Source organism: Oncorhynchus nerka, linkage group LG16 (genome assembly GCF_034236695.1).
Source record: "Oncorhynchus nerka isolate Pitt River linkage group LG16, Oner_Uvic_2.0, whole genome shotgun sequence".
Taxonomy (NCBI): domain Eukaryota; kingdom Metazoa; phylum Chordata; class Actinopteri; order Salmoniformes; family Salmonidae; genus Oncorhynchus; species Oncorhynchus nerka.
In genome coordinates, this window is record NC_088411.1 from 13,991,798 (window position 1) to 14,017,154 (window position 25,357).

The 25,357-nt window shown below is 44.9% G+C and overlaps 1 protein-coding gene across 1 annotated transcript; it reads left to right on the plus strand.

Annotated features, from left to right (window-relative positions):
- The first annotated feature begins 6,805 nt into the window (after positions 1–6,805).
- On the plus strand, positions 6,806–23,978 carry LOC115144077 (protein kinase C epsilon type-like). The gene is made up of 16 exons (XM_029684772.2): positions 6,806–7,848; positions 8,062–8,208; positions 12,282–12,345; positions 13,977–14,142; positions 14,928–14,962; positions 15,159–15,247; positions 15,497–15,626; positions 15,782–15,924; positions 15,999–16,074; positions 16,184–16,356; positions 17,315–17,488; positions 21,005–21,159; positions 21,313–21,451; positions 21,590–21,778; positions 22,241–22,387; positions 22,858–23,978. The coding sequence occupies exons 1-16, from the start codon at positions 7,648–7,650 to the stop codon at positions 22,999–23,001; spliced, it is 2,172 nt and encodes a 723-aa protein (XP_029540632.2). The 5' UTR covers positions 6,806–7,647; the 3' UTR covers positions 23,002–23,978.
- Positions 23,979–25,357: the final 1,379 nt, after the last annotated feature.

The window sequence follows — 25,357 nt, forward strand, 5'->3', positions numbered from 1 at the left end:
TAAATATGTCCTGCGGTGGCAGAGGAATTTGGGTTTTTTGGGTTCGTTTTTGACGAATTTGGCCTCTTATGATGTTTGTGCGGTATACTGTGTGTAATACAAGGCTGCAGGGAGGCTACTGCATCCATTCATTTGTCTGTTCAGTTGATGTGTATGGATTTGTCCTGCATTTATTTTAGTGTGCAGACATGCAGGGTGTGTTATATACAGACCTTTGAATGTGTATGTATCATTTTGTATAATATGCTTGGATTCTGTGCTTTCCATCTTGTAGAGTCACTGTGACTTCAGTTTCAAAGGAGCTGATGGTTTACCTGCTTTGTTTTGTCCTTATTCAATAAAGGAACATAATGTTACACATTGTGTTTTTATATTCATATGGAATGTGTATTTGTTTATATGACAGAGTACTAGGGCCACACTGAAGAAAAAGGATATAGTCATAAATTTATGAGGCTGGTTCTTTCTGCAGAAAAGCTACATATTGTTTTTACAGTTTTGATACTTATGACAATGTGATACTTAATATTCTGGCACATCAGCATGTCTTTGTTTATGAAACCATACTGAAGTACAATTTCACGAAATGCCCCACATCTGTCATTTTAACAACTGTCCTCCTTTAAAACAACTGGTTACAATATTATGACTTGTGTTTTTTTCCCTCTGTGGCCCTAATATTCTATCATTTTATATATAGCCTTATAGTCTATGGGAAACTGTAAATTATCTAATGATAGCAACATCATCTAAAAATCATTTTTTATCCAAAATCATTGAAATTAATGATCACAAACGTTTAAATAATAACAGTGGGTCTAGTTATATGTGATAACAATGTATAGTGAGCAGTGAAATAACTATTGGTTTCCATTTGTGGTGACTGCTGACTGACATTAGGGATGAGATTAAATAGATCCTGGAATTTAGCCTGGTCTGGAGCAGGCTAGCTCCACAGAATAAATCTCCATGGTAATTTATACCATAACATATCCTCCTGCCCCCTATCCATCTTTAGTGCAACCGGATTACGGATCAATTGAGCCAGGATCACCAAGATATCCTGGCTTAATCCCTTATCCTAGTTTTGTGCAACAGGCCCCAGGTAGGGGCGAGGAGAGGGACGGAAGCTAAACTGTTACATTGATTATGTTTACCTGTTGCTGCGGAAAAGGAGGTCAAAAGGAGGTTAAAAAGTAATTATTCTCCCAGGCGCACTTCCTCCTTGTGGCCACGAGATGGAGACAACAGACTGTAGAATGCACTGGGGATAAAACAAATGTGGGATGTATGCTAGCAAAGCCACAACACAACACAACACAAAACAATACATGAATTGCACTATAACGGTGCCCACAAACTGTTAGGGCCTGCATAAAGCTGTCCCAACACCTTACCACTGCTACACCTGGCTATCAGCAGAGCCTTGTCTGGTAGTGAAACAGTTAATTCAGCCTCATTTACTGCCTTTCAAAAAAATAGTTGATATGGCTGACTTGCTTAAACAAATGTGGTTTCTACTGACAATTGAAATGTACTAACTATGGCATAAGGGGACATCAATCAGATAAGAGGCAAACCATAATTTTGATTAAGAAATGAATGAGCGAGCTAGGACAGACGGACTTCGTCAATATAACTTTGTTTGGCACTTTTGAAATGTACAGCGACAGAATTCAGAACATGGGCCATTCTTACGGGGTTCTCCCTGTACACCAAGTCAGAACAGTAGGATAAATATAGGGGACAATTAAGCAGCCAGTGAAAGCTCTTACAATATTCAATTACTACATTTCTAAAAAGGTTATAGGCTACATGTACACCACCAAGTCAGAACAGTAGGCAAAATTAAGAGGTGAAATAGACCAAATTATTTGTGTGAGGCACATGGGCTACTAACAGCTTACTACACAACATACACTTAGTATTACTGTCTTAGCTACAGTATACATACCTCCCTGATATATTACATAATTTATGCAGCAGCATACAATACATTTTTGGACTCGCCTTGTTGTGCTGTGCTCACTTGAACAGGAAGGTGGCGTGGCTGTCCTCCGTGAGCAAATTTTGTCATCAAACTTTGTAATCAAAGTCTGACGTTCTCTGGATTTATGGTGCTTTTAAGACAACTGGGAACTCAGGGAAAAAAAGGTTGAATCATAATGATGTCAGTGATTTTCAGGTCAAAGCTTTAGAAAGAGGACTGAGTTCCGAATTTACAATTCCGAGTTGGATGACAGTTCAAAAAGTATTTTCCCAGTCATAGCTAATTTTTCCCGAGTTCCCAATTGTTTTGAAAGGAAAAGTGAAAGGGAAAGGGGGAGAGCTAGTCAGTTGTCCATCTGAATGTATTCAACTGAAGTGTGTATTCCGCATTTAACCCAACCCCTCTGAACTCACTAAAGTCAGATTTTGCAGTTCCGAGTTAACAGTTGTTTTGAGCGCGGCACAAATCATGCTTCATTGACAGCATGTCCAATGTTGAATGTTTATCATTTTAAACTTTGAAAATAGACCCTTAATCTTAGACTTGGGACCACAAAGCCACTACACTGAATAGCAGGCTAATGATTGCTTTGCAATGCTTGAGGTTAGCCACTGATTCCTTCCAAACCTCTCATTGTTGAATTTGCGATTTCCAACTGGTTGTGTAATGTTTATGTCCACTGATACATTTTATCTTTACTTTCTCTTCATTATTTATCTTCTTAGGATTCAAAAGGACTTGCCAGTAGATTGTCAACTTGATTCATGATGATGACTGCTAGCTAAGAAGTTGAAAGTATGATGTTGACAGTCCAATCAAAGCTACTGTAGATATAATGTGATTTGACGTCATTTTATCTGTGGCCAATGACATTGAGCCTTCTTGGATGGGCACTTCTAATGTAACTCTATGGCAGCACCCAATCGGCTTGAATTTTCTAGCTCCACCCTTAGACTTGGCGGTGAAGTAGTGTCCCCATGAGTGACAGAACACTGGGCCAATCACGGTGCAACGTTCCGTATTTTCTGCACTATCACCACAGAAAGCACCGAGCTAGGCTGAAACACTTGCATTTTGGTATTGCCTTAATCAATAAAACAAAAAAGAGACCATGTTTGTATGCGGCTTTATTAACTCAATGATATATATATATTTTTTTACATTGTTTGCAAACTGATATGTGACACATATTAACGCCTCACAAGTCCTCAACTGGCAGCTTCATTAAATAGTACCCACAAAACACCAGTCTCAACGTCAACAGTGAAGAGGTGACTCCGGGATGATGGCTTTCTAGGCAGAGTTGAAAAGAAAAAGCCATATCTCAAACTAGCCAATAAAAATAAAAGATTAAGATGGGCAAAAGAACACCGACACTGGACAGAGGAACTCTGCCTAGAAGGCCAGCATCCCGGAGTCACCTCTTCATAATGGGGACAATTTCAGTGAAAAACATAAGAAGGCAACAGTACTTGTGCAAAGTTTCAGAATGATAACTTCCAAAATGAGTGTGCTACATGACATTTATCATGAAGTCACCCAGGTGTCCCACACAAGTAGCCCAAATGTACCCAAGTGGCCAAATTGGTGAAGTTATACATTTTGAATGGAATAACTATATACAAAATACCAAAATGGTATTCTAACACACACCCCAAAAAATGGAGAAAAAACATGATAAAAAATATATATACATTTACAAAATAACACTTTCAATATTTGGAAGACCCTCAGTCCTCTACTCAATATTGTGCTGCTGATGCCAGGTGCCATAGCAGTCTCTTTCTGATGTAAAGCAGAGGGTCACCAAGCATGTGGTGCAGGTGATGGGGGACTTCATTTAGCAAAGAACACAGCGACGCCTCCATGCTGTGCCCTTTTGGCCCTAAGGCACATCCATGCCTGCAGAAATAAATTTGGGCAGATGAACACCACTTCAGGAGCACTTCAGGAGCAGAAGTGACAGAGGTAGAGGGGCCAGAACGTGGTGCAGTGGTGCTGTAGCCAGCACGCTCCTTGATGAGGAGCTAGCTGAAGGCTAGCTGTGAGATGGGGGGCTTTCCACAGCTCTTAGCCATTTCCTTGTGTAGGATGAATGCATTCACCACAGCAATGTCGATGAAATGATAGAATGTCTTGTACCATTTCATCATCTTATGGAGAACATTGTAATAGCCTATCAGCGCATCTGACAGGTCCATACCTCCCATGCTCTTGTTGTAGTCCTTTATTGCAGTTGGAATGGGGACATTTTTTGCGGTCCATGCCCCAGTAGCACTGAGGCAACAGGTGTCCGGCTGGATGAACCAGCTTCAGTGGGGGATGGACACCTTGGCACTGGGGGCTCCCATTCGGAGTCAGTGTCACTGTGAAAGAAAATGTTCAGTTAGAATAGTTTCACATATGAGCCCTGTATCAACAGGTATAATAAACAGATATATATAGAGTACAGGGAACATAAGGTTGAATATATTATTATAGACCTGCTAGATCTACTGTCTCATTTATATTATGACAGACCAGCTAGATCTACTGTCTCTATTATATTATGACAGACCAGCTAGATCTACTGTCTTTATTATATTACAACAGACCAGCTGTATCTACTGTCTCCATTTCACTTTGGCCATTGTTGTGGGCCTGCCCTCCCCTCAACAGCCTCAAATAGGCTATTTCATGTGGGGGTGGGGTGGGGTGGAGCGGCAGAAACACGCATCTCGGCCATGCTCTCTCTAATCCACAATATGTATATATACACACACAAACATAGGCTATGGGTCATACATGTACATACAAACATAGGCTATGGGTCATACACATACATACAAACATACCCCACCCACAATGTATAGCCAACGTGTACTTTACACATTTCATTAAATTTTTATATATTGCTACTAAAAAATTTAAAAATCACAAATAATATTATTATTAATTTCAAACAACGGCATTAGCATGATAAGAACTTACCAGTCCAAAACGATGTCCTCTCCGTTCAAAAAATATTCCTCCATTTGGGAATCAAAGCTATGCTAGCTAAATTAATCGTCCTCCAACAATCTCTGTCTCACTTTCCCGATCATTTTTTTCTAAAATTGTGTGTACATCTGTATATCTAGACTTAGATTTAGCTTTCCCTGACTTAGTCGCCATACTGAGTAATATATAAACCGCTGAAGATGCGCTTTACCAAATAGTGCTGTGCGTAACATGCGCTCCTTCCAGTATGAATCTTCAATGGCGAATGACCCTCTTTACGCCGGAGTTTACTACATGGGTTGGTCTTCCAACACAAACATTACATATTGCCGTTTACCTCAGCTCATTGGCTATCTACCCAGCTAGATTTCAAGACGATCAGTGGTAATTGGGTTAAAATACAGTCAATCAATGAAACAGCGGTCATATCATTGGTGCACAATGATGTCATTACTTGTTCTCTTCAAATCGGTTTCTTTCAGTCAATACGTCCCGCGAAATGACCCATCACGTTTGGTTTTGTTACAAACAACCAGTTGATTGCAATGAAACCAAACATGACTGGAAAAGTCACGTTTAGTGTGTGTATTTACATCGAATGTGTCGTCGAAAATTGAATGACACGGAATTCACGACACAAGCGGTTCACAAAATGTTTCGTGTTAGGCTATAAAAATGGATTTTATCAAACAAAAGACTATTTATGTAGCGATCACCGTATGTTGTCGAATTTAATCCCGCTAACGGGTTCGGTGCGCAGAGAGGTTAATTGAAATGTATTCCAGGTGACTACCTCATGAAACTGGTTGAGAGAATGCCATGACTGTGCAAAGCTGTCATCAAGGCAAAGGGTGGCTATTTGAAGAATCTGAAATCTACAATCTATTTCGATTTGTTTAACACTTTTTTGGTTACTACATGATTCCATATGTGTTATTACATAGTTGTGATGTCTTCACTACTATTCTACAATGTAGAAAATAGCACAAATAAAGAAAAACCCTTGAATGAGTAGGTGTTCTAAAACTTTTGACCGGTAGTGTATTTCTTTTTTTTTGTTGCTTAAAATGTGGGGCTCAAACCCATCTGCCCTTAATGACGGGTCGCAACTGCACACATGCATGGCTCCAGTAGAATGTCCTTGGTCATTTACATCGCTGGCAGATGAAAATCTAATCTCCAAAACAGAACATTTTCAGGAAATCAAAAAAACGGCCATATTTTTCCATGAACGAATATACAATTATAAAACTTCAGAAGCTATTTCAAATAGGCCTACATTTTCTTGGTCCCAGAGTCATGAAATGTTCAGAGTAGGCTACATTTGAGCGGAGTTAGCCAACTGCTTTCAATAGCCTATCCCTGCATGCAAAAAATGAAAATAGGCTAAAATTTTAAAATAAAAATTCATCCAACAGCGATGGGATGAACTAAAAGCCCTTTGCGGATTCCCTGTGTGTGTATATATATGTGTGCGCGCGCGCGCATGACAGTAGACATCACTGACAACACGGAGATGGATATAATGTATGACATCATAGCAAGGACACAGTCAAGCTTTCATCAACACACTCTTGTGTCCTTAGGTAAACCACTGGACTTGAACCGTGGTTGTCTGCGCAGTCAGTGCGCCACAAGACTGTTAGTCCGCTGAGCTAAAGCCAAACCATTAGGCTATTCATCAGTGTACCGAACCATCTCTTCTACACGCGTTTGTGTGTGTGTGTGTGTGTGTATCGTTTCGTTGGGCAGAGAGGCTGTCTGATTGACCATATTGGGTGTGGTATCTTGCACACACAAACACACACACACAATCCCTTATCCGGCGCAGAAGGCAAGCGGCGCGGCTGACGCGTTTTGCGCATTTCCTGAAGCTCGCGCTCACACTGGGAAACCGCTGCTGGCTGGAGAAACGGGTGAACGCGCACAGGGAGAGATAGGAGAGAGAGAGAGGAAAACGACAGACAGATTGAGGGGGACCGATAGCCTGTCACTGGTTAGCACTTTAAACCGTGGGACCCACCGGATAAGCAGACAGACATCCCGGGAAAGAAAAGAACCAGTGCTGTTCAAGACATATTTTGTCGGAGCTGTTTACTGAGTCGAGCTGCTTACAGCCGGCACGAGACACGGTGGAGGGATCGCGGATGTCTTAGGTCTCCTCCCCCGCCCTGAGCCCGGGACAGCAGCTGCTCTACCGGGTACAGTCTCTGATCAGATGATCAGGACCGGAGCCGTTCTCTGTGATTCATCATCGGGCTTCTCTCCTTTCTTCCCACCACCGAGACCTATTCTATAGCGTCGTTATTCGTAATAACGACAACCCTCTCTATCTCTGCCATCTGCACGGGACGGACTGTAAACAAACAGAGGGCACCGTCTGTCGTCTGGCCCGACCTGGTTTGGCGCAAGCGGGCTTGGTACCTGACTGTGGGGTGTGTTCTATAGACTATATTAAGAGCGAAGAGGGGTGTTTTTACCCATGTTTACGTTTTAACATGGCCGTGTGTGTGAGGCAGTGTGTGTAGGCTATGTGTGTGTATCTGTGACAGTGTGTTGTAAATGTCTGACTGTTTGAATGGATTCTGGGATGTAGGATTACCTATCTAATATGGTGACTAGTTAGAAAGAACAGACTTACAGACAGACAGACCATCTGCACACACACACACGCCACCATGCCAGTGTTCAGTGGGGTGTTGAAGGTGCGTGTGTGTGAGGCGGTGGATTTGAAGCCCACCCCCTGGGCACTCCGCCATGCAGGGGGGAAGAACTCATCCTCATTCCTCCTGGACCCCTACCTCACCCTCAACCTGGACCAGATCCACCTGGGACAGACCTGCACCAAGAACAGAAGCAACTCACCTGCATGGAACCAGGTACTGTACCAGATCCACTTCTCCAGGGCAGTGCAGCATTGGTGGCACACTTTTGCTTCAGCCCAACACAAACACCTGAACTCATCATGCGCTTCAGTTTAGGGCTAAAGGTTACAGAGGCAGACTAATGGGCAGAAGGTGGCTGGTGTAAATCTGGCCAGTTGGATATAAATGGACAAAATATATATTATTCTAGTCTATTTTTGTTTGTAGGACTTTACAGCCCAGATGACGGACGGACGGAAATTGGAGATGTCAGTGTTCCATGATGCACCAATCGGATATGACGACTTTGTGGCTAACTGCACCATACAGCTGGAGGACATTCTGCAGAACGGCAGCACGCACTACCAGGCCTGGGTAGGAAGACGTGTGTGTGTGTGTGTGTGTGAGAATCATGACTATCCTTGCCTGAAACATTAATACATGGCGTTAGCTCCTCAAGCTAATGCATAGGCTTTAGCTCAGCAGGCTAACAGAGTTTGTGGCACACAGGCTAAATGAATTGCGTAACATTTGTGTCTGTCCGTACCTGTGTGTGACGTGTAGAGGTTGAGGGGGCCTGCTGAGGGCTGGGCTGGTGAGTATGTACAGTGCCTGCAGAAAGTGTTCATGCTCCTTGATTTATGACACATGTTGATGTGTTACAACCTGATTTCAATATGGATTGATATTGTCTGCACACAAAATCCCATAATGACAAAGTGAAAACCTGTTTTTTTAGAAATGTTTGTAAATGTATTGAAAATGAAATACACAAATATAATATCTCATTACATAAGTATTCACACCCCAGAGTCAATACCTGTTAGAATCACCATTGGCTGTGATTACAGCTGTGAGTCTTTCTGGGTAAGTCTCTAAGAGCTTTGCACACCTGGATTGTACAATATTTGCACATTTAAAAAAATATATATATTCAAGCTCTGTCAAGTTGGTTGTTGATCATTGCCAGACAGCCATTTTCAAGTCTTGCCATAGATTTTCAACCTGATTCAAATCAAAACTGTAACTAGGCCATTCAGGAACATTCAATGTCCTCTTGGTAAGGAACTCCAGTGTCTATTTGTCCTTGTGTTTTAGGTTATTGTCCTGCTGAAAGGTGAATTAATCTACCAATGTCTGGTGGAAAGCAGACTGAACCAGGTTTTCCTCTAGGATTTTGCCTGTGCTTAGCTTTATTCCGTTTCTTTATAACCCCCAAAACTCCTGAGTCCTTGCCGATGACAAGCATACCCATAACATGATGCAGCCACCACCATGCTTGAAAATATTTAGAGTGGTACTCAGTGATGTGTATTCAGGACATTTTTTGCAGTTTTACTTTAGTGCATGTTTTGTCATTTTTATTCTGTACCGGCTTCCTACTTTTCACTTTGTCATTTAGGTTAGTATTGTGGATTAACTACAATGTTGTTGATCCATCCTCAGTTCTTTCCTATCAAAGCCATTAAACTCTGTAAAAGTCACAATTGGCCTCGTGGTGAAATCCCTGAGAGGTTTCCTTCCTCTCCAGCAACTGAGTTAGGAAGGGCACCTGTATCTTTGTAGTGACTGGGTGTGATCATCCATGTAGTGACCATGCAAGGTGTAATCAATACCTTCACCAAGGGATATTACATTTCTTCTTTTTTACATTTCACCCATCTAGCAATAGATGCCCTTCATTGGAAAACTTCCCTGGTCTGTGTGGTTGAATCTCTGTTTGAAATTTACTTCTCGACTGAGGGACCTTACAGATAATTGTATGCGTGGGGGTACAGAGACGAGGTAGTCTTTCAAAAATCATGTTAAACATTATTATTGCACACAGAGTGAGTCCATACAACTTATTATGTGACTTGTTAAGCACATTTTTTACTCCAAAATGTATTTAGGCTTGCCATAACAAAGGGGTTGAATACTCATTGACTCAAGACATTTCAGCTTTTCATTTTGAATACATTTCTAAAAACATAATTCCATTAAGGGGTATTGTGTGTAGGCCAGTGACACAAAATCCAAATGTAATCATTTTTAAATTCAGGCTGTAACACGACTTGGTGTGAATACTTTCTGAAGGCACTGTAACACACACACACACACACACACATACACCCCCCAGGGTTTCCTGTCCTGCTCTGTCAACCGGTATGAGGTCAAAGTGTACAGATCAATGGATCACTCTGATGATCGATCAGTTTTTATTGAAGAGCCAGCCAAGTCAATACTCTCTCTCTGTACTGCTACAGCTAGTTACCCTCTCCCCTCCTCTTCTGTCTCTGTGGTGACATCACTGACTATGGCCTCCTGGGTAATAACTGGATGGTTGCCGGGCAGTGACATCACTGGCTACGCCCCTCAGTGACCCTCTGTAGAAGTAGGCCAGACTGGGCTTAAGATGCCCTTGTAAACACACACACACACACACAAATGGGCCAGTGCATTCACAAGCACAAAGGCACTGGAAAAGAAACCTGATCAACAATACAATGTGTATGTGTGTGTATCTAGTGTGTGTGTATCTAGTATGTGTCATATATGGCCTTAGTGAAAGGGAAGCAATAGGGTGAAATTTGAAAACTCTCTTTCTGTGTGCGTATATAAGTGTGTGTGTTTGCTGAAAATGCTGAAATCTCAATTCTGAGAATTTGTCTTTGATGTTGGAGGCTGTCATCGAACCCAAACTCTCCAGAGAGAGGGAAAGGATGGATCTTTATTCAGACATTTTAATTGATCTATTTAAACAATGTATCAACATTTCTGTTGCCATTATTACACATGTACCCACTAATGAATTTCCCTATTATATCTCGAGATGTACTAGTCATCAGTAACAATGCATGTCATTTTAATATGATGTTATTGGGGTTTCACTGTGATTTTTAAAAAGTGATTGTATTAATAAATAGCATTTGAAACTGGAGGGAGAAGAAGAGGGACAGAGAGATGATGACAGGAAGGGGTGCAGACAGTGGAAGTGTAACGTGAGGTGTGTGTGTGTGTTTGTGTGTGTGTGTGTGTGAACTGTCAGTGTGTGTGTGTGTCAGGTAGTGAGAACTCAGATGTGTATTTAATGCTGGCCTCAGTCTCCAACCTACTTTAGGTTCCCTAGACACCAGACACTTACAGATCACACTCAATGATACAGTGTGTGTGTGTGGCTAGGGCTGTATCCCTGCATTCTAATTGGCTAACCGGATTAATGAGGTGAACTAATTTTTCCATGTCCATGGCGACAGTAAAGTACTTAAAGTCTCAGCCAGGCAATGTCTCTGAGTGTGTGATTCTAACTTAGCCATATTGTTGTATGTGTGTGTGTGTGTGTGTATGTGTGTTTATATTAGGTCTACATATGTATTGTTCTGTGTGTCTGTGTGTGGTGGCAGATCTGCTGTATGACAGGCAGAGCGTTGCGTAAGAGGATCTACTGCTGTCCAGAGCTTAACCAAGGATTTAAACCCCATCCCTCTCTAAATCTCTATCCCTCTCTATCACTCTATCACACTCTATCACTCCATCCCTCTCTATCACTCTATCACACTCTATCACTCCATCCCTCTCTATCACTCTATCACACTCTATCACTCCATCCCTCTCTATCACTATCACTCTATCACACTCTATCACTCCATCCCTCTCTATCACTCTATCACTCTATCACTCCATCCTCTCGATCACTCTCTCTCACACTATCACTCCATCCCTCTCTAAATCTCTATCACTCTCTCACTCTCTATCACTATCACTCCATCCCTCTCTATCACTCTCTCTCTCTCGATCACTCTCTATCACTATATCACACTCTATCACTCCATCCCTCTCTAAATCTCTATCCCTCTCTATCACTATCACTCTATCACTCCATCCCTCTCTATCACTATCACTCTATCACACTCTATCACTCCATCCCTCTCTATCACTATCACACTCTATCACTCTCTCTATCACTCTCTCTCCTACTCTCTCTCTATCACTATCACTCTATCACACTCTATCACACTCTCACTCACTCTCTCTCTCCTCTCTCTCTCTCTCTCTCTCTCTCTCTCTATCACTCTCTCTCTCCTACTCGCTCTCTCTCTATCACTCTCTATCACTCTCTCTCTCTCCTCCTCCCCTTGGAAAATGTAAAATACTTGTGAGGCCAGCTGCCATTGACGCTATGAAGGGTGGCAGGTAGCCTAGGTTACAGAAGCAGGTTCAAATCCTGGTGTGGGTAATAAAACCAGTGAGAATGAACTGACAACACTTACCTGTCTCCAGGAGCTATAGGTGCTCCTCTCAACAATATGTGTTTGAATGTCTGGATGTTGGAGATGCATTTCCGTCAAAACGGTTGGACTATACTACTATTCCAGGATGTCATTGGTATGTGTGTGTGTGTGGGGGGGTGGGGGTGTGTGTGCATACAGTGTGTTGTACATCAAAACAGACTGTCTTTCTCTCTCCAGGTTGATTTAGAACCAGAGGGGAAGGTCTATGTGATTATCGATCTGTCAGGATCTTCTACTGAAGGTAAAACTACTCTACCCACAACCCTCTGCTTCACCCACAGCCTCCTGTTCTACCCACCATCCTCTGCTCCCCCCACAACCTACTGTTCTACCCATAGAGAGCGAGGTCAGACACCAGCCCTAGGGCTATTGTTGGAAGGCCAGTCAGCAGAGCTCTGTGTGTGTGTGTGTGCGTGTGTGTGTGTGTGTGTGTGTGTGCGTGTGTGTGTGTGACTCTCAATCGATTCTCACCCCTTTGTCCTACACCCCGTCTCACACAAGCTCTGACTCTCTCTCTCTCTCTCTCCCCCTCTCGATCCCCCTCAACATGTCAGTGACTAGATCAATATGATATTGCAGTCTGATGCCTGACAATGTAGATGTTGTGGCGTTTAATCATTGGTTAATTTGTGCAGCTGCTACCCTGACCCCCCCTCACACCTGAACTTCCTCCCAGTTCAGCTAGCTAATTTATGCTAATATATGCATATTATTCATTTGTAATACATTTGTATATAAGGATGGGCAAGAACTGGAGAGTCAAAAAGAATGAGAGAGAGAGAGAGAGAGAGAGAGAGAGAGAGAAGGGTGAGTGAGAGAGAGAGAGAGAAGGGTGAGTGAGTGAGGAGAGAAAGAGGAGGTATTTTTAGGAGTTATTTTCTCTGCAATCTGTTCTGTGCTGCTCAGGGGCCTTCTCTCGTCCCCTCCCTTCCCCTCCCTCCATCATCTCTCTTTCTTCTGCTGCGTATCCTACTATAATTCTTCTACCTCTACTTCACCACCCGCTCCTCTTCGCTCCCTTTACCCTGGTTGTTGAGCTCTTCTATACATTTCCCCCCCCCCATCACTCCTCTCTCACTTTTCCTTATTTGAGATCCTCTGTGATTGCGTGTGCTTGTGGGTGTGTGCTGTGATTGGTCAGTAAGTGTTCTGTGAGTTCATAGTACACCCGTCTCCACGGCAATCACTCACACCTGCCTAACCCCGCCCCTCTGTGTGGTGTGTGTGAACAGATGGATGATGTATTATGTAAAACACACTGATCTCAGTAATGGCCTGTTTAGCTGCTCCACTTTCTCGTTTTCTCTCTCAAACACACACGCACACACACACACGCAACAATGCACGCACAAATGCACACACACACACACACACACACACACACACACACACACACACACACACACACACACATCCTGTACACACACACAGTAACCACCTCTGCAAGACAACCTAGAGAGAGCAAGAGAGCGACAGACAGAGAGAGTAGGAGGAGTGGAGGTGGTTCTCTTGTCTCATAAGGCTAATTCGGTCCTAGGGACACCGAGAGAGGGAGAGATGGATGGAGGTAAAACGATGGGACTGGAAGAGAAGAAAATGTACATTTCTTCATATTCTGTCCTTTGTTGTCGTGCCCACACAGAAAGACATAAAGAGAGGTAGAGGAGGACGGAGAAAGTGAGGGAGAAAGATACTGTACTTTTAGGAACGATCTCGTGTGCCCAATCCACAATCGGACCCGAACCTCTACCCCTACCCCTGACCTCCCTTAGGCACTGGTGGAGATCGTACAGGATAAGTAATATGGTGCATGGAGGGATTTGGGATTTTGCGAATTGGACCCTTCTTTAATGCTGCCTGTCTGTTCGTTAGCCTCGGCAGCCAATGAGAATGAGGAGCGTGTGTTCCGAGAGCGGATTGGTCCTCGGCGGCGGCAGGGGGCCGTCCGGAGGCGTGTTCACCAGGTTAATGGACACAAGTTCATGGCTACGTATCTACGGCAACCGACCTACTGCTCACACTGCCGAGACTTCATCTGGTGAGAAACACATACACACACACCAGCATCAGCCCTCTGTTCCATCCTAGAGCTTCCTCTGCTGGTGAGACCCAGATTAAGCAGCTCAGAAATCAGCCCCAGTAATTATCATAGAATACACTACATGACCATAAGTATGGGGACATGCTATAACAGCCTCTACTCTTCTAGGAAGGCTTTCCACTAGATGTTGGAACATTGCTGCGGGGACTTGCTTCCATTCAGCCACAAGAGCATTAGTGAGGTTGGGCTATTAGGCCTGGCTCACAGTCAGCGTTCCAATTCATCCCAAAGAAGTTTGATGGGGTTGAGGTCAGGGCTCTGTGCATGCCAGTCAAGTTCTTCCACACTGATCTCTACAAACCATTCCTGTATGAAGCTCGCTTTGTGCACAGGGGCATTGTCATGCTGAAACAGGAAAGGGCCTTCCCTAAACCACTGCCACAAAGTTCGAAGCACAGAATCGTCTAGAATGTCATTGTATAATGTAGCGCTAATTTGAAAGCGTGTCCATATACTTTTGGGGATGTAGTGTATTTATATTTTAGTCACTTAGTAGACACTCTTATCCAGAGCTACTTTCAGGAGCAATTAGGGTTAAGTGACTTGCTAAAGGGCACATCGGCAGATTTTTCACCTAGTTGGCTCAGGAATTCAAACCAGCTGCCTTTCGGTTTCTGGCCCAATGCTCTTAACCGATAGGCTACCTGCCGCCAATATCCCTGTTTTCTCTACAAAATGGTAACTTTCTCTCTTTCTCACCCTCTCTCTTTGATTTGATATAGGGGGGTACTGGGAAAGCAGGGTTACCAATGCCAGGGTGAGTACAAGTCGTCTGTGTCTGTCTTTCTGCGTGGGTTCTTGCGTTATTATGCTGGTTCTAGTGATACCTGAGCATTCTAGAATGAATCGAGACATTATTGAGTTGTCTTTCTGTTGTATTCATATTGTGTGTTGTTCAGTGTCCACTTAAAAGTGTGCAATTGTGGAAGTGTGTAATTGTGTGTTTGTTGCAGTGTGCACGTGTGTGGTCCACAAGCGCTGCCATGAGCACATCATCACTAAATGTGCCGGGATGAAGAAGCAGGAGGATACACCGGAGGAGGTATTGTGGACTGTTGTTGGTCAACATGGGCACCATAGAGTTATGGCCACCATGATGTCATTTGGTTTGGAAACACAAACTTCTGTCAATTATAAACTATAGGCCTAAATTCCTCTGTGCGCTGGGCATAACTGTGGGCAGAGAGATGCTCCTATATACTAGGTGTAGATTCCAATCATAGCTCCAAACTCTCCCTAACTCTCCCACCCTCCTTCCCCTTCTCCCTCCTTCACCCCTCCCTTTCTCCAGGTTGGTGCCCAGAGGTTTAGTGTCAACATGCCTCATAAGTTCAGCAACCACAACTACAAGGCCCCTACCTTCTGTGACCACTGTGGATCTTTACTATGGGGACTAATGAGGCAGGGTCTGCAATGCAAGGGTATGGCACCTGTGTGTGTGTGTGTGTGTGTGTGTGTGTGTGTGTGTGTGTGTGTGTGTGGTAGTATGCAAGGTGGGTGTTCATTGTCAACAGACGGTGTAAGTATAATGTAGCTCCTAACTATGACGTGTGTGTGTGTGTGTGTGTGTGTGTAGTGTGTAAGATGAATGTCCACAAGAGGTGTGAGGCCAACGTAGCTCCCAACTGCGGGGTGGATGCCAAAGGCATCGCCAAAGTCCTGGCTGAAATGGGAGTCACCCCTGACAAGATCTCCACTACCGCACAGCGCAGGAAAAAGGTACACACACACACTGACGACGGCAACGATGACAATGTTGACGATAACCGTCTCTTTCCCCTCTCTCTCTCTAGTTACCCCCAGGGCTGGACTCCCAGTCACCTTCAGAACTCTCAGACGAGCTTCCCCTCACCTCCCCCTCACAGCAAGGTAATACACAAACACACACACGCTCACACACACACACACATGGTCACAAACATACTCGAAGACACAGAGTTGTCTGACTTCCTTTATGTGTGTGTGTGTGCGTGTGCAGAGCTGTCCGAGTTGGAGCGGCTACAACAGGGGACGTCGCTAGAGATGCAAGGCTCTCCCTCCTCCTCCACCTCCTCCTACGCCTCCTCTACCTCGCGGGAGAACGGAGCAGTGAAGAGGACGCTCAAAGACTTCAGTTTCATTAAGGTCCTGGGGAAAGGAAGCTTTGGGAAGGTGAGGAGGAGGAGGAGGAGAAGGAGAAGGAGGGCGAGGGAGGAGCCAGTCTAACATGTTCAGTTTTGTCACACAACACAATGCCAATTTACTGATGGAGAAAAATACATGTCATCTGTATGCAGGGCAGGGTAGCCTAGTGGTTAGAGCGTTGGACTAGTAACCGGAAGGTTGCAAGTTCAAATCCCCAAGCTGACAAGGTACAAATCTGACATTCTGCCCCTGAACAGGCAGTTAACCCACTGTTCCTAGGCTGTCATTGAAAATAAGAATTTATTCTTAACTGACTTGCCTAGTTAAATAAAGGTACTTTAAAAAATATATATATATAAATAAAAATGCACTTGAATAGCTTTTCCCACATCCCATTTTCATGCCATCAAGGTAGGCTACTCTGTTGTAAAGCAAAGCCACGTGCTTAATATTAGGACAGTTGAGAAATGAATATAGTAGACCTAGCTTATAGAACGCTGATGGGATCCTCCTCTTTTTAGTGGAGGCCATCAAAACTCTGTTTTGTCACACAATTAGATAGCATAACCTATAGAAATATTGCACAACATGTGCTTATAGGAACGATAATTGAATTCCATCAACCAGCTATGAGGAGCTGGTGATCCGATTTTACTCAAACTCTGATGAAGTGTTTGAAGTGATTTTTGATTGTATTTGCATTGATGTCAGTGTGATTAGAGGGACAATAGAGCGCTGAGTACCAGGCCATTAGCGTCTGGCCGTTAGCGAGGTCAGGTAGGCTACTAATGACCATCAGCCGCTTCAGAGTGCAGTTTTGGAGAACCCTAGTTCCCGTGACTCAACTGGCCACCGTAACAGCCCTAGGAGGAGGGAAAGAGGAGGAAGGGACGGAGAATGGACATGGGGATAGAGCTGGCGTTTAAGGGCTGTGAGGAGGTGTAAAGTCTCTCTTTTTCTCTCTCGCCCCCCACTCCCTCTGCAGGTGATGTTAGCAGAGCTGAAAGGCAGTGAGGAGGTGTTTGCAGTGAAGGTGTTGAAGAAGGATGTGATCCAGCAGGATGATGATGTGGACTGCACCCTGACAGAGAAGCGAATCCTGGCCCTGGCACGCACACACCCCTACCTCTGCCAGCTCTACTGCTGCTTCCAGACCCGGGTACACACTAAACACACACACACCCCTACCTCTGCCAGCTCTACTGCTGCTTCCAGACACGGGTACACACGCACACACCCCTACCTCTGCCAGCTCTACTGCTGCTTCCAGACACGGGTACACACTACACACACCCCTACCTCTGCCAGCTCTACTGCTGCTTCCAGACCCGGGTACACACTACACACACCCCTACCTCTACCAGCTCTACTGCTGCTTCCAGACATGGGTACACACTACACACCCCTACCTCTGCCAGCTCTACTGCTGCTTCCAGACCCGGGTACACACTACAAATCAAATGTATTTATATAGCCCTTCGTACATCAGCTGATATCTCAAAGTGCTGTACAGAAACCCAGCCTAAAACCCCAAACAGCAAGCAATGCAGGTGTAGAAGCACGGTGGCTAGGAAAAACTCCCTAGAAAGGCCAAAACCTAGGAAGAAACCTAGAGAGGAACCAGGCTATGTGGGGTGGCCAGTCCTCTTCTGGCTGTGCCGGGTGGAGATTATAACAGAACATGGCCAAGATGTTCAAATGTTCATAAATGACCAGCATGGTCGAATAATAATAAGGCAGAACAGTTGAAACTGGAGCAGCAGCACGGCCAGGTGGACTGGGGACAGCAAGGAGTCATCATGTCAGGTAGTCCTGGGGCTTGGTCCTAGGGCTCAGGTCCTCCGAGAGAGAGAAAGAAAGAGAGAAAGAGAGAATTAGAGAGAGTACATGTGGGGTGGCCAGTCCTCTTCTGGCTGTGCCGGGTGGAGATTATAACAGAACATGGCCAAGATGTTCAAATGTTCATAAATGACCAGCATGGTCGAATAATAATACGGCAGAACAGTTGAAACTGGAGCAGCAGCACGGCCAGGTGGACTGGGGACAGCAAGGAGTCATCATGTCAGGTAGTCCTGGGGCATGGTCCTAGGGCTCAGGTCCTCCGAGAGAGAGAAAGAAAGAGAGAATTAGAGAACGCACACTTAGATTCACACAGGACACCGAATAGGACAGGAGAAGTACTCCAGATATAACAAACTGACCCTAGCCCCCCGACACATAAACTACTGCAGCATAAATACTGGAGGCTGAGACAGAAGGGGTCAGGAGACACTGTGGCCCCATCCGAGGACACCCCCGGACAGGGCCAAACAGGAAGGATATAACCCCACCCACTTTGCCAAAGCACAGCCCCCACACCACTAGAGGGATATCTTCAACCACCAACTTACCATCCTGAGACAAGGCTGAGTATAGCCCACAAAGATCTCCGCCATGGCACAACCCAAGGGGGGGCGCCAACCCAGACAGGATGACCACATCAGTGAATCAACCCACTCAGGTGACGCACCCCTTCCAGGGACGGCATGAGAGAGCCCCAGTAAGCCAGTGACTCAGCCCCTGTAATAGGGTTAGAGGCAGAGAATCCCAGTGGAAAGAGGGGAACCGGCCAGGCAGAGACAGCAAGGGCGGTTCATGGCTCCAGAGGCTTTCCGTTCATCTTCCCACTCCTGGGCCAGACTACACTCAATCATATGACCCACTGAAGAGATGAGTCTTCAGTAAAGACTTAAAGGTTGAGACTGAGTTTGCGTCTCTGACATGGGTAGGCAGACCGTTCCATAAAAATGGAGCTCTATAGGAGAAAGCCCTGCCTCCAGCTGTTTGCTTAGAAATTCTAGGGACAATTAGGAGGCCTGCGTCTTGTGACCGTAGTGTACGTGTAGGTATGTACGGCAGGACCAAATCAGAGAGATAGGTAGGAGCAAGCCCATGTAATGCTTTGTAGGTTAGCATTAAAACCTTGAAATCAGCCCTTGCTTTGACAGGAAGCCAGTGTAGGGAGGCTAGCACTGGAGTAATATGATCAAATTTCTTGGTTCTAGTCAGGATTCTAGCAGCCGTATTTAGCACTAACTGAAGTTTATTTAGTGCTTTATCCAGGTAGCCGGAAAGTAGAACATTGCAGTAGTCTAACCTAGAAGTGACAAAAGCATGGATTAATTTTTCTGCATCATTTTTGGACAGAACGTTTCTGATTTTTGCAATGTTACGTAGATGGAAAAAAGCTGTCCTTGAAATGGTCTTGATATGTTCTTCAAAAGAGAGATCAGGGTCCAGAGTAACGCCGAGGTCCTTCACAGTTTTATTTGAGACGACTGTACAACCATTAAGATTAATTGTCAGATTCAACAGAAGATCTCTTTGTTTCTTGGGACCTAGAACAAGCATCTCTGTTTGCAGCCATCCACTTCCTTATGTCTGAAACACATGCTTCTAGCAAGGGCAATTTTGGGGCTTCACCATGTTTCATTGAAATGTACAGCTGTGTGTCATCCGCATAGCAGTGAAAGTTAGCATTATGTTTTCGAATAACATCCCCAAGAGGTAAAATATATAGTGAAAACAATAGTGGTCCTAAAACGGAACCTTGAGGAACACCAAAATTTACAGTTAATTTGTCAGAGGACAAACCATTCACAGAGACAAACTGATATCTTTCCGACAGATAAGATCTAAACCAGGCCAGAACTTGTCCGTGTAGACCAATTTGGGTTTCCAATCTCTCCAAAAAATATGGTGATCGATGGTATCAAAAGCAGCACTAAGGTCTAGGAGCACGAGGACAGATGCAGAGCCTCGGTCCGATGCCATTAAAATGTAATTTACCACCTTCACAAGTGCAGTCTCAGTGCTATGATGGGGTCTAAAACCAGACTGAAGCATTTCGTATACATTGTTTGTCTTCAGGAAGGCAGTGAGTTGCTGCGCAACAGCCTTTTCTAAAATGTACACACGCCCCTACCTCTGCCAGCTCTACTGCTGCTTCCAGACCCGGGTACACACTACACACACACACACCCCTACCTCTGTCAGCTCTACTGCTGCTTCCAGACCTGGGTACACACTACACACACCCCTACCTCTGCCAGCTCTACTGCTGCTTCCAGACCCGGGTACACACGTCACACACCCCTACCTCTACCAGCTCTACTGTTGCTTCCAGACCCGGATACAAACTACACACACACAGCCCTACCTCTGCCAGCTCTACTGCTGCTTCCAGACCCGGGTACACACGTCACACACCCCTACCTCTGCCAGCTCTACTGTTGCTTCCAGACCCGGGTACACACTACACACACCCCTACCACTGCCAGCTCTACTGCTGCTTCCAGACCCGGGTACACACTGCACACTACACACGCACACACCCCTACCACTGCCAGCTCTACTGCTGCTTCCAGACACGGGTACACACTGCACACTACACACGCACACACCCCTACCTCTGCCAGCTCTACTGCTGCTTCCAGACCCGGGTATACACTACACACACACACTACACACACCCCTACCACTGCCAGCTCTACTGCTGCTTCCAGACCCGGGTACACACTGCACACTACACACGCACACACCCCTACCTCTGCCAGCTCTACTGCTGCTTCCAGACCCGGGTACACACTACACACACATATACACTCACACCCCAACCCTCTCCCTGCTTCTCCAGGACCGTCTGTTCTTCGTGATGGAGTACGTGAACGGAGGTGACCTGATGTTTCAGATCCAACGCTCCAGGAAGTTTGACGAGGCTCGCTCGCGCTTCTACGCCGCTGAAGTTACCTCTGCACTCATGTTCCTGCACCGCAACGGGGTCATTTACAGGTAACGTCCGACCTTTAACCCCTGACCTTGAACCACAGCCCACACGTGCCGGCACAACATGAGAATTATATCGTGGCAACTGCTGTTGTTGTACCAGTGTTATGTTTTTTGGTTGTTGGTGGCAACCATGTCCTCTCTCTCTCCCTCTCTCAGGGATCTGAAGTTAGATAACATATTGTTGGATGCAGAGGGACACTGTAAGCTGGCAGACTTTGGCATGTGTAAGGAGGGCATCATCAATGGAGTCACCACCACCACATTCTGTGGCACGCCTGACTACATAGCCCCTGAGGTGAGCTGCGCCAGTGTTACACACATTTCTGCCCCCTACGGTGTTTTTAAAGCCTCAGATGTTAAAGCGAACGATGATGTGTGTGTGTGTGTGTGTGTGTGTGTGTGTGTGTGTGTGTGTGTGTGTGTGTGTGTGTAGATCCTGCAGGAGTTGGAGTACGGTCCATCAGTGGACTGGTGGGCTCTGGGAGTGTTAATGTATGAGATGTTGGCTGGCCAGCCTCCGTTTGAAGCAGACAACGAAGACGATCTGTTTGAGTCTATCCTCCATGACGATGTCCTCTACCCTGTCTGGCTCAGCAAGGAGGCTGTATCCATCCTCAGAGCTGTACGCACCATCCCTCCATCATTATACACCTTTGTCTATCTCATCCCTCCATCATTATACACCTTTGTCTATCTCATCCCTCCATCATTATACACCTTTGTCTATCTCATCCCTCCATCATTATACACCTTTGTCTATCTCATCCCTCCATCATTATACACCTTTGTCTATCTCATCCCTCCATCATTATACACCTTTGTCTATCTCATCCCTCCATCATTATACACCTTTGTCTATCTCATCCCTCCATCCATCCCTCTTACATCTGTGTGAACGGATATCTCCCTTTCTGTTTTTCTCTATTTCTCTCTTTCTCGCTCTTTCTGTCTTTCTCTAACATCTTTGTGTCTGTACTGATATCTCCCTTACTGTGTGTGTGTGTGTGTGTGTGTGTGTGTGTGTGTGTGTGTGTGTGTGTGTGTGTGTGTGTGTGTGTGTGTGTGTGTGTGTGCGTGTGTGTAGTTTATGACAAAGGCTCCAGCCCAGAGGTTAGGGTGTGTGTTGTCTCAGGGCTGTGACGAGGCCATTAAGAAACACTCATTCTTCAAAGACATCGATTGGACCCTGCTGGAGCAGAGACGACTCAAACCCCCCTTCAAACCACGCATTGTAAGTCACAAGCACACGAACTTGCACACACACAAACACGTGTCTCCTGGTTGACTCCGCCTTCTCTCTCTCTCTCTTCTCTTCTCTTGTCTCTCTCTTCTCTCTCTCTCTCTCTCTCTCTCTCCTGCTCCTGCTCTCTCTCTCTCCTCTTCTCTTCTCTTCTCTCTCTTCTCACCTGCGCTCTCTCTTCTCTCCTGCTCTCTCTCTCCTGCTCTCTCTCTCCTGCTCTCTCTCCTGCTCTCTCTCTCTCTCTCTTCTCTCTCCTGCTCTCTCTCTCTCTCTCCTGCTCTCTCTCTCTCTCTCTCTCTCTCTCTCTCTCTCTCCTCTCCTGCTCTCTCTCTCTTCTCTCCTGCTCTCTCTCTCTCTCTCCTGCTCTCTCTTCTCTCTTCTCTCTTCTCTCCTCTTCTCTCCTCTCTCTCTCTCTCTCTCTTTCTTCTCTCTCTCTCTCTCTCTCTCTTCTCTCTCTGTAGAAGACGAGGCGTGACGTGAATAACTTTGACCAGGACTTCACCAGAGAAGACCCAGTGTTAACTCCCACAGACGAGGCTGTTATCAGGCAGATCAACCAGGAGGACTTTAAAGGCTTCTCTTTCTGTGCAGAGATACAGACTTGAGAACTCTACGGTTTAGGTGTGTTGTATAAAGCCTGTGTTGATTGGTTACAAAGTGTTGTGTCTGTAGAGAAGTCTGAAGCATGGACCGGTGCTACTGGTTACTATTATTATTACTGTCCACTGTAGTGAGAAAAACTATACCTTGGGTCAAGTACATCTGTCAAATACATTCGTAAAATACCTGTGTTGTGCTTTATTTGGTTTGTCTGGTACAAAGGAACCAATAGAATAGTCCCAAAATTGCAAACTCCAATGTGAAAGAAACGCACCGCCTGACCCTGATTATATATATTTTATCGGTGTGTTTATTTCTTGGCTGGATATGTATTGTATTGTTTCTTTTCTTGACTGGCGATGTATTTGATTGGTTAATATTGTTTTGCTTGTACAGTTTGTTTCATTTGCTTATGCGTCAGCGTCCCACTGGTTCATTTCAACTACTTTCACCCAATCAGAGATGAGTAGTCCTCAATGTAGTACAGACTACCTCACTCTCACACTCCGTGTGTGTGTGTGTGTGTGTGTGCGTGCGTGCGTGCGTGTGCGTTTGTGACTTTCGTTCCCATAGTACCCCCCCTACTCCCAGAAGCCATTTCTCTCAGCCAAAACGACTTTTAGTTCCTGCTGCTTTTCTACTGATATTTCCTTTTTATGTTCTGTTTTGTAAATTGTCAACAGTAGCTAGTGGAGGGAATCGCACCCTTCCCTATATAGTGCACTACTTTATGTACACACACAGGCGCACACACACACACATCCACACACTCTCTAAGAATAATTGTGTATAGTGTACAGTGTTAAATACAGAGGTGGTTCATATAGCAGGCCTGTTAGAGGCGATGTAGTGATGCTATGTGCACCCCGGGGTAAAATTGTTCCTGGTCACACTATTTCACTGTGCCAAATGTAGTGTAACAGCAGGAGGGGTGTTGGTTTGTCTGTCTGCTTATAATAAATACTCAACTGTCAACATGAAACTACCTCTCTCCCGCTCTCTCTAACTGAGCTGTGTGTGTGTGTGTGTTTAAAGGTGCTGCACAGTGGTAATAAATTCCACATAAAATCATTTCTGAGTAACAATAACGTCCCTTACACCGAGTGCACAAAACATTAGGAACACGTGATCTGTCCATGACAGACTGACCAGGTGAAAGCTATGATCCCTTAATGATGTCACTTGTTAAATCCACTTCAATCAGTGTTGATGAAGGGGAGGAGACAGGTTAAATAAGGATTTTTCAGCCTTGAGATAACTGAGACATGGATTGTGTTTGTGTGCCATTCAGATGGGGACTGGGCATGACAGACATTTAACTGCTTTTGAAGGGTGTATGGTAGTAGGTGTCAAGCGGACTGGTTTGCGTCAAGAACTTCAACACTGCTGTTTTTGATGCTCAACAGTTTCCCGTGTGTATCAATAATGGTCCACCACCCAAAGGACATCCAGCCAACTTGACTGTGGGAAGCATTGGAGTCAACGTGGGCCAGCATCCTTCTGGAACGCATTAGACACCTTATAGAGTCCATGCCCCGACGAATTGAAGCTGTTTTGAGGGCAAAAGGGCTGGGTACAACTCAATATTAGGAAGGTGTTCTTAATGTTTTGCACACGGTGTATAATTGTTTGTTTGACTATAATTGATTTCAATTAAATGAGCCAAAAAGAAACAAAATCAGTGTTTGTGCAAACCACAATATGGAGCAAATGGATCCTTTGCCATTTTCTTGTGTAAGTAGCACTTGAATTGTTGTGTACAAGGAATTACATTTGTGGTTATGATGATGTTAGACAGTTCTACTAATCTCTGGTCCTCAATAGTACAATATGACACAGGTTGTGTCATATTCTGCCACCGCAGCCCAAAGGACCCACTGGGCACACACTGGTTGAATCAACGTTGTTTCCACGTCATTTCAATGAAATTACGCTGAACCAACGTGGAATAGACGTTGAATTGCCCAGTGGGGAAGTTATCAGAGGGATACTAGCTTAACTAATATGGCAGAAGGTAGAGCTGTTGGGCTCTGCGGGGCATGTGAGGACATGAAAAAGACACCCATGATTCAACAAAACATTGTAGAGTCTGGGGAAATGACCGTTTTTAGCCACGAACATCAAACCACAGACAGACAGCTCCCTGTTTTCATCTGCAGCACGCCACCAAGCCCATCATACAGGAAACTGTTTCCCTGACTGGTACACTGGCACGAAAGGACATTTGCATGAGACAGAAAACAAAGAGATGACTAATAGAGAGAGAGAGGGAGATGTAGTGATGCAAAGTAAAGGAGTGATGGACATTTCAGAAGCTAGACCGAGAAATCGTTGATCCATTTCTGCAGAGAACCCACCAGG